Genomic DNA, 8,656 nt, shown 5'->3' with positions numbered 1-8,656 from the left:
GGAGGTGGGGGATGGGACCCCAGTGGGGGAGGGGTGTCCCCTGGAGGGGCCCCGGAAGGCTGTGGGGCGGGGCGTGCTGAGAGGGGGCCGGGCCCGGGGGGGGGGGGGGCCCGTGGAAGCAGCGGGGGCGGGGCCGACTCGGGGGTTGACGCCTCGTTGGAGGAGCGCTGACGGGAAGGGGCGGGGCGCACTGGGGGGCGGGGCCGGCGGGAATCGCCCGCGCGCGCACCCCGGAACGGCCGGAAGTGTCGCGGAACGCGGCGCGCGGCAGCAGCGGGCGGGAGAGCGGCGCGGCGGGGCCGGGAGCAGCCAGCGGGGCCGGGCATGGCCGGAAGTGACGCGGGGCAGAGCGGGTGGGCGGCGGCGGCGGCGGCGGGGGGGGGCCAGCGGGGGTTAGGGTGGGGAGGGGCGGGCAGAGGGGAGGCGGCTGGGAGGGGGTCCGGCTGGAGGGGGCGGGGGCAGAAGGGGCGGGGCTGGAGGAGGGGCAGAGGGGGCGGGGCTGGGGGAGGGGAAGAGGGGGCGGGGCTGGGGGAGGGGAAGAGGGGGCGGGGCTGGAGGAAGGTCATGCTGGGGGGCGGGGCTGGAGCTGGAGGGGGCGTGGCTTGAGGAGGGGGAGGGGCAGAGGGGGCGGGGCAGGATGGGGAGGGGCAGAGGGGGCGGGGCTGGAGGAGGGCCAGGCCGGCCCGCGGTGTCCGCTGCGGGGTCCCCCCCAACTGATCTCCCTCCCCCCCCCCAGCGCCCCCGGCCCCGCCGGGCAGGACCCCTGCACTGCGCTGCGGCTGGTGGCTGCAGCGGCCTGGCGCACAGTGCGGGCGCGGCGGAGCCGGGACTTCCCGCGGGTGCTGGGGCTGCTGGAGGCCGTGGGGCGGGCGGCCCCCGACACCGTCCGCTTCCGCCACGCCGCCCGGCTGCGCCTGGGCCTGCAGGCCGCGGTAAGTGCCCCTGCGGGGGGGCTGGATCGGGGCCCCTGCCCTCGCCAGGCCGGGCCCGCCTTTCCCAGCATGCTTTGCTCCCCGGCAGGTGGTCATGGCGCTGGTGCGGGAGCAGCAGCCGGCCGGGAAGATCTTCGACGCCCTGGACACCTACTTCCCCGAGGGCGAGCGGCAGCGCCCCCCGCTGGCCGTGAGTCCCGCCAGGGGGTGCTGTGGGCGGGGGCGGGGGACGAGGCGGGGGGGGGGTGTCATTGCTGCTGGGCACTGTGCTCCGCACCAGAGCTGGCCGCATCCCAGCACTGATGCCTTGCTCGCACACAGACCGCCCGGGACCTGCGTCTGGTGGGGGAGGCCCAGGAGACCTTCCGGGAGCTGGTGCTGGGGCTGCTGAGCGACCCCCAGCGGCGGGATACCTACGTGGAGGTGCATCGTGGGGGGGCCAGCGGTGGGGCTGGGTGGGCGCAGAGTGGCAGGGGAGGAATGGGGGGGCTGATGTCTGCAGGGGGGCTGGTGTCGGTGGGGGGGTTATGGTGGGGTTCATGGCTGCACTGGGTGGCTGCAGTGTGGGGGGCGGCAGGGTGCAGGGAGGCGGGAGCCCAAAAACTGCGCTAGGGGGCTGGTGTCGGTGTGGGGGGAGTTGTGGGGGGGTTAATGTCTGCGCTAGGAGGCTGGTGTCGATGTGAGGGGGCCGTGGGGGGGCTGACGTCTGTGTTGGGGGCTGGTGTTGGTGTGAGGGGGTCACGGAGGGGCTGACGTCTGCGCTGGGGGGCTGTTGTCTGTGTGGGGGAGCCGTGGGGGGGGCTAATGTCTGCGCTGTCCCGGCAGGAGCAGCTGGAGGCCGAGTACGGGGAGCCCTTCCTGGTGGGGCTGGAGGGGCTGTTCTACGAGTATCTGGGGCGCCTGGAGAGCACCCTGCCCCCACCCCAGCTGCAGGAGGTACAGGGGGTCCTGGGGGGGAGAAAGTGTGGGGGGCAGGATCCTGCACTCTAACACCCCCTCTCCTCAGCTGCAGGAGGTAGGGGAGGGGCTGTGGGGGGGGTAGGAAGTGGGGGGTCCAGGATCCTGCACTCTAACCCCCGCTCTCCCCAGCTGCAGGAGGCTGCCTGGAGCGAGTGCCCCACGGCTGGACCCCCACGCTGCCCCCCGGCGCTCAGTGTCCTGGACCAGTACCTCACTGACATGGGCCACAGCCAACATGAGGGTAGGCGGGGCCTTGGGGGGGGCGGGGCACGCGGGCTGCAGTACATGGGGGCGGGCCATGTTCATGGGGGCGGGGCTGACCACAGGGGTGGGCGGAAGCACCTGGGGGTGGGGCATATGGGCGGGGCTGGCCCCGATGGGCGGGACTCATCCCAGACTCCACCCAACTCCCCTCTCCCCCCTCAGGTTTGCCTGCCCAGCCGCTGGGGGCGGAGCAGCCGGTGCCCCGGACGCCAGGGTCCCGCCAGAGGCGGAGCAGGCAGGGGGCAGCACCCGTGCAGGAGAAGTGAGTCCATCTCCCCCCCCCACTCCATCCCCCCCACCCCCACTCACCCCCTCGTCTCTCCCCCCAGGAGCCCCCCCGCCCTTGGCCTGCACAGCCAGCCGCCCGGGGAGCAGGACCTGGGTAGGTACAGCTGCTCGGAGGGGGGGACCCAGGTGTCCGGGCGGGGCCCCCCAACGCAGGGACTAGGTTGGGGGAGAGACCCTGGAGACCAGGGGGGTGGGTGTCGCCATTCCCTGCCTCCCTCCCCCTCTGCAGCAGGGACAGGGGGTGAACCCAGGCATCCGGGCCAGGTGTGTAACCCTGCCCCCTCCCTCCAGCCAGGAGCGGGGACGTCGTGTGGGAGTCGGACGCCGAAGACAGCAGCAGCCCCCTCTGGAAGGTGAGGGGCTGGCCATGGGGGGGCCATGGGGGGGCCATGGGGGGCTGCCGGATTGGGGGGAACTCTCGCCGACCGGAGGGGGGTGGCCAGCGTGGCATGGGGCTTAAGGGGCTGTGGGGTGAGAGGCTCAGGGGTCACTGGGGGGGGCCAGGTGGGGTTCAGGGGTCACTGGGAGGCCAGGTGGGGTTTAGGGGGCACTGGGGGGACTAGGCAGGGTTTAGGGGGCACTGGGGGGGCCAGGCGGGGTTCAAGGGTCACGGGGGGCCAGGCAGGTGCCTGCCCCCCATCACTGCCCCCGTCACCCCCAGGCCAGCTACCAGCGCACACAGCACGACACCCTGATCCCCACATTCCACGACCACCTGGAGGCCCCCGGAGGGTGAGTGACCCCCCTGCGGTGGGGGAAGGGAGGAGGGGGGTCCCCATGGCCCCGCCCCCACTCACCCGCTCTCCCTCTCTCTGCAGGTGCCCTGGCTGCTGCGCTCCCGGGACCCCGCCCCCCCACCCCCTCTAGGGGGGGCCCACGGCACAGACACGCCAGCCTCCAGGGGGCGCCCCACATAGACTTTTATTGCTGACGTCAAATAAACATGGCACATGATCTCCTTCGGTCCGCTTTGTTTCGGCGGGCTATGGGGTGGCCCCTTCTGGCAGGGCAGGAGCAGATGACCTTGGGGGGCTGGGTCCCCTGGAGGTGGGGGGAGGAAATTCAAGGGGTCCCATCTGCCCCCCTCAACTTCAGGGGACTCTCCAGGGAGTGGAATGATTGAGGGACCCCTTGGCTCTTCCTCCTTGGTCCTCGGGGGCAGGGGCTGAGCTGTGCTGCCCCCACACTCAAGCTGGGGGGTGAACTGGACAATGGGGGGGCCCCTGGGCTGAGGGCGGGATGTCTGGGCGGCTGTCTCCCCACACCACACAATGAGAGGTGCAGGAGGGGAGTTTTGGGGGGCCCATAGTTGGGGGTCCTCCGGGCTGGGCCTCAGCTTCCCAAAGAGGGAGATCAAGGGGGGACGTTGCCTGAGGGCTGGGCCGGGAGGGCTCGGAGGGATCCCCCACCCCATGGAGACCAGAGTGCGGGGGGGGATCCCCGCTGCTGCAGCTGGGGTGCACAAGGGGGGCCCAGTCCTCTGCCCCAAAGAGGGGCGGGCTCTGGGGGGTGACGCGGATGAAGGTCGCCCGGCGGCTCAGCTCCTTCAGCTTCCCGGCACCCACGTAGGTGCAGGTGGAACGCAGCCCGCCCAGCACGTCCTGCACCGTGCGCCTCACGGCGCCCCGGAACGGCACCTCCACCGCCCGGCCCTCCGATGCCCTGTGGGGGACAGCGTGTCAGCCCCATGGTGCCCCCCAGGAGAGAGCCTGGCCCCACAGGGATGGCATGAAAGCCCCACGGCGCCTCCCAGGGGACAGCCTGGCCCCCCGGCACCTCCACCGCCCTGCGGGGATGGCGTAACAGCCCCATGGCGCCCCCCCTCTCCCCCCGGCGCCTCTACCACCCCACAGGGACACCGTGAGAGCCCCGTGGCGCCCTCTGTGGGTCAAGGCTGCGAGTTGACTAGCCCGCCCCTCCAGAGTCCCCCATATGGGGCGAGGCTGGGAGCAGACAGCCGCCCCCACACCCAGCGCCCCTGCCCCCCAGCGCCCCGTACCTGTACTCCGCCACGCCCCCGGCATACTTCCCCATGGCCACTTCAGAGCTCATCCCGTAGAAGAGTTTGTATTTCCGGCCCCCCCTCTCGATCAGCTGCCCCCCCGACTCCGCATGGCCCGCCAGCATCCCCCCCAGCATGACAAAGTCCGCGCCGGCACCTGCAACCACAAGGGGGGGCTGGTGAGGCAATGTGTCGCCCAGCTCGCGCCACCAAATGGGGGGACCCCCACTTACCGAATGCCTTGGCCACATCTCCTGGGCAGCTGCAGCCCCCGTCCTGGTGTGGAGAGAGACCAATCAGCAGGGGAAACTGAGGCACTAATCATCTCCACCCCCCACCGAGCCAGGCGACAGCCCAGCGGCGGCGCTGCTCACCGAGATGATGTGCCCGTTGAGGCCATGGGCTGCGTCAGCGCATTCCAGGACCGCGCTCAGCTGGGGGTACCCGACCCCCGTCTTCTGCCGGGTGGTACAGACCGAGCCTTTGCACAGCAGAGAGGGGCGTCAGTGGGCAAGGGCACCCCAGCCCCCCGGGTGCGTATCCCCCCATCACGCCGAAATGGTCCTCTCTCCAGTATGTATCCCCCCCCCCATTTGGCTGAGATGGTCCAGCCCCCTGGGTGTGTATCCCCCCATCACTCCAAAATGGTCCAGCCCCCGGGGATGTGTGTATCCCTCCTCATCACTCTGAGATGGTCCATTCCCCATAGGTGTGTGTATCTCCCCTCCCACCCCCGTCTGGTCACCTGATCCAATGCCCACTTTGATGATGTCAGCACCGGACAGGATCAGCTCCTCCACCATCTCCCCCGTCACCACGTTCCCGGCCTGCGGGGAAGGGCGGAGCGCTGTGGAATGTACCACGATGGCGGGGGGGCTGTAAACACCAGGAGTGAGGTGTGGGGTGTTGTCTGCCATGATGGTAATGCTGGTAGAGGGGGTGGTACGTACCATGAGGGTGGTACTGGTGGAGGAGGTGGTACATACCATGATGTGATTGACGGGGATACGTATCATGAGGGCCGTACTGGTGGGGGGGTGGTACGTACCATGATGGTGTGATTGATGAGGGTACGTACCATGATGGTGTGATTGACGGGGAGGTGGTAGGTACCATGATGGTGTGATTGACAAGGGTACGTACCATGATGGTGTTACGGACGGGGAGGTGGTAGGTACCATGATGGTGTGGTTGACAGAGGGTACCTACCATGAGGGTGGTACTGGTGGGGGTGGTATGTACCATAATGCTGTGATTGACGGGGGGATGTACCACAAGGGTGGTACTGGTAGGGGGTTGGTACATACCATGACGTTGTGATGGAGAGGAGGGACATACCACGAGGGTATACCGGAGGGGGAAGGCAGAACCTACCATGATGGTGTGGTCGGGGAAGCGCCTGCGCACGTCCCGCAGGAAATGGACAAAGTGCTCGGAGTAGCCGTTGGCCACGTCCAGGCAGATGTAGCGCACCTGTGGCAGGGCCTCCAGGATCTTCTCCAGCTGCTCGAAGTCCGACGGGCTGGTGCCCGCACTGGCCGCCACATGCTGGGGAGAGACGCTGGGGTGAGGTTAACACTCAGAGGGAGACTCCCAGGGGTAGGGGTGGGGAGGAGGACGTTGGGATGGCTTTCTGGGGCATTAAGAGGAGAGCGTGGGGACTGCAGGGGCTCCCAGGGGTCAAGGGAATCCCTGAGGCAGTGGGATTGTTTCCCAGAGGGGAGAAGCCCCTGGGAACAATAAGAGTGGGGGGGCTAGGATGGCTACCCATAGGGCAAGGGACCCCCTTGGGGCAATGAGGGAAGCTAGGATGGCTCCCCAGAATATTGGGCTTCACTCCGTGGAGATAGATGGAGATGGGGAGGATGGGGGGCCGCCCCCCCCCAGCTCACCTGCAGGCAGTCAGGGTTCTGGGCAGCGAACTCCTTCCACTCCTCCAGCGCGTAGTGCTTGTGGATGGCAGTGAAGAGTGAGAACTGAGGGGGGAGAGGAGGATGGGGGGGTGACACTGAGCTCAGGGACACCCCCTCCCCGCAACAGCCCATCCCTTCCTCCCCCCATGTAATGGAACAACCCGCCAAGAAGAGGATCCCCCACAATATAAACGTGCGAGCCTCATGCGGCTCTTTTACAGTTAAAGTGCAGCTCGCGGAGCCCCCCAGGCTCCCCCCCGCCTACTGGGGGTTGGGGGAGCTCAGAGCTGCTGCCCCGCAGCGGGGTGGTGGCGCAAGCCCAGGCCCCACAGAAGCTCTGAGACAACCCCACAGGCCCGGAGTCCCTAGCCCCACCACCCTTCCACAGGGCTGAAGCCAGGCTTGTGTGGCTCGGAGGGTCAGTCAATTTGACCCCCTCTTATAATAGAACAGCCTATCAGGAGGACAGAAAATTCTCCTCCCCCACTATAATGGAACGGCCCAAAATCATAGTCACAACTCCCCCTTCCTATAATGGAAGATTCCAGGAGTGGGGGGATCATGATTATTGACTGGCTGCACACTTAATCATCTGGCTGACAATGCTGCTTCAGGGACAGGGGGATCCCAAATGCTGATTGGCCAAGGAGTCGATCACATGGTTTACAGTGCTGCTACAGTCCTGGAGAGGTGGGGGGGGGGAGGCGGTCCCTAATGCTGATTGGCCAGGGTGAAGTTAATCACCTGGTTTGTGACCTGCTCCAGGCCTGGAGGGGATGGGAAATAAATCCCCAGTAGTGCTGGGCTGGGGAGGAGAAGAGGTGGCGGGGTCGCCCTTGCTGATTGGCTGGGGAACCGATGACATCACCGTTACGGGAGCCGGGCGGGAGAATGGCTGGTACCTTGCACAGCACCTTGGCCATCTCGAAGGTGCCGATGGTGTCCATGTTGGCGGCGATGACGGGGATGCCGCGGTACGTCTGGCGCGAGTTGCGGAAGGTGAACGATCGGATGAGATCCACCTGTGCCGGAGACGGAGGGAGGCAGTAGCCAGGCTCCGAGAGCAGGAGCACCCAGTTCTGCCCCCCAGCCAACGCGGGATGGGATGTGGGTCTCGCTTCCCTCCACCCCGAGGCAGACCCTATCGACGGCAGGCCTGGGAAGCCCTAGGGGACCGCGAGCCGGGCCGGGGCGCTCACCTCGCTGCGGGATTTGAGGGTGCTGCGCTTGGGTCTCAGCAAGACATCCTTGAAGTCCAGCTTGGTGTCGTTATCAATGTGCGGCATGGCGGGGAGGAGGCAGCGGCTGCGGCTCTGGGCCGGCTGGGGAGCCTTTTCCGCGGTGCCAGGGGACCCCTCTCCAGCCCCTCGACCGGGCCCTAGGACCAAAGGGGCTGGGAGGGGCCAGGCACAGCAACCGGGCCCTCCTTCTCGACTGGGGCGTGGTGCTGCGAAGGAGAAAGGCAGCAGGGTGACGGGCGGGTTAGAGGCCAGCTGGCACCCAAGGCGGATGGGCCCCCATGGGAGGCAACTCGCCGTGGGGCTTGGGCCCCATGAGTCCTGGCTGCAAGGGGAGGAGGGCACGTAGCCAGCAAACCCAGAGGGAGGTCAAGTCTAGCGGCCGAGACAGTAGGGCCTTACACCACTGTGACCCCTGACCCCACCATGACCCCTGACCCCACCGTGACCCCGGCTGAATCGAGGTTGCGACCTCTAACCCCCTTCACAAGCTCCCGCCCCCCCTGCAACCTCCAATAGGGTGTTTCCTGCTTCTCGTGACCCTGCCCCCGACCTCTGACACTTGGGCAGCGTGACCTTTGACTCCTGACCTCTGCCTACCGCGACCTTTTACCCCAGCGTGACCCCCTCCCCTCCTTAAAGGGCCAGCGCAACCGACGCCAACCCGGTGGCACCGTCCCCGCCGCCCACCCCCGCGGCACGGCGGGTCCCGGGGCCCGGACTGGCAGGCCGGGATCCATGGGTGGGGGGGACCCCGGGAGGGCCGGTGGGGGCCTCACTTCCGGCGCGCCCCTCCCCCTCCACTTCCGGTCGTGGCGACCCGCGCCCCAGCGGCGACCAGGCTCCGGCGCAGGGCGGCTCGAGCGCGGCCCAGGCTCCTCCCCCCGCCCGGCGGCGCGCGCGCGTGAGGGGCCTCCTGGGCGGGGCCGGGGAGGCTCCGGCCCGTCTCCGGGGGCGGGGACTACATCTCCCGTCAGGCCCCGGGGCGGCAGCAGGGCGGCCATCTTGGGGCGCGCGGCGCCTCCTGGGAAACGCAGTCCGGCCCCTGGCCGGTGGGGG

General features: G+C 68.6%; 2 protein-coding genes across 11 annotated transcripts; one reads left to right on the top strand and one right to left on the bottom strand.

The window, feature by feature from the left end:
- Window positions 1-213: 213 nt before the first annotated feature.
- Window positions 214-3,398, top strand: TINF2 (TERF1 interacting nuclear factor 2). 6 transcript variants are annotated; one of them, XM_067533170.1, is made up of 11 exons: window positions 214-353; window positions 737-932; window positions 1,021-1,122; window positions 1,254-1,355; window positions 1,764-1,868; window positions 2,022-2,133; window positions 2,319-2,418; window positions 2,486-2,538; window positions 2,736-2,797; window positions 3,106-3,176; window positions 3,263-3,398. In XM_067533170.1, exons 1-11 carry the CDS (start codon window positions 325-327, stop codon window positions 3,309-3,311), a joined length of 981 nt encoding a protein of 326 aa, XP_067389271.1. In that variant the 5' UTR covers window positions 214-324; the 3' UTR covers window positions 3,312-3,398. The 6 variants fall into 6 exon arrangements, with proteins under 6 accessions (XP_067389271.1, XP_067389269.1, XP_067389274.1 ...); XM_067533168.1 differs by having other exon boundaries at window positions 1,758-1,868; XM_067533173.1 differs by lacking the exon at window positions 1,254-1,355 and having other exon boundaries at window positions 1,758-1,868.
- GMPR2 (guanosine monophosphate reductase 2) lies at window positions 3,341-8,566 on the bottom strand. 5 transcript variants are annotated; one of them, XM_067533164.1, is made up of 10 exons: window positions 8,377-8,566; window positions 7,559-7,806; window positions 7,262-7,381; window positions 6,339-6,422; window positions 5,821-5,994; window positions 5,192-5,273; window positions 4,821-4,927; window positions 4,680-4,722; window positions 4,444-4,603; window positions 3,341-4,106 (listed from the first exon to the last, which is right to left on the bottom strand). In XM_067533164.1, exons 2-10 carry the CDS (start codon window positions 7,643-7,645, stop codon window positions 3,632-3,634), a joined length of 1,332 nt encoding a protein of 443 aa, XP_067389265.1. In that variant the 5' UTR covers window positions 7,646-7,806; window positions 8,377-8,566; the 3' UTR covers window positions 3,341-3,631. The 5 variants fall into 5 exon arrangements, with proteins under 5 accessions (XP_067389265.1, XP_067389266.1, XP_067389264.1 ...); XM_067533165.1 differs by having other exon boundaries at window positions 8,288-8,386; XM_067533163.1 differs by lacking the exon at window positions 8,377-8,566 and adding an exon at window positions 8,188-8,354.
- Between the last annotated feature and the right edge of the window lie 90 nt (window positions 8,567-8,656).

This window comes from Emydura macquarii, unplaced genomic scaffold (assembly GCF_026122565.2).
Source record: "Emydura macquarii macquarii isolate MOO-44397 ecotype Brisbane River unplaced genomic scaffold, CSIRO-AGI_Emac_v2 contig_3322, whole genome shotgun sequence".
NCBI lineage: Eukaryota > Metazoa > Chordata > Testudines > Chelidae > Emydura > Emydura macquarii.
This window is presented reverse-complemented; position numbering and strand designations above follow the sequence as displayed.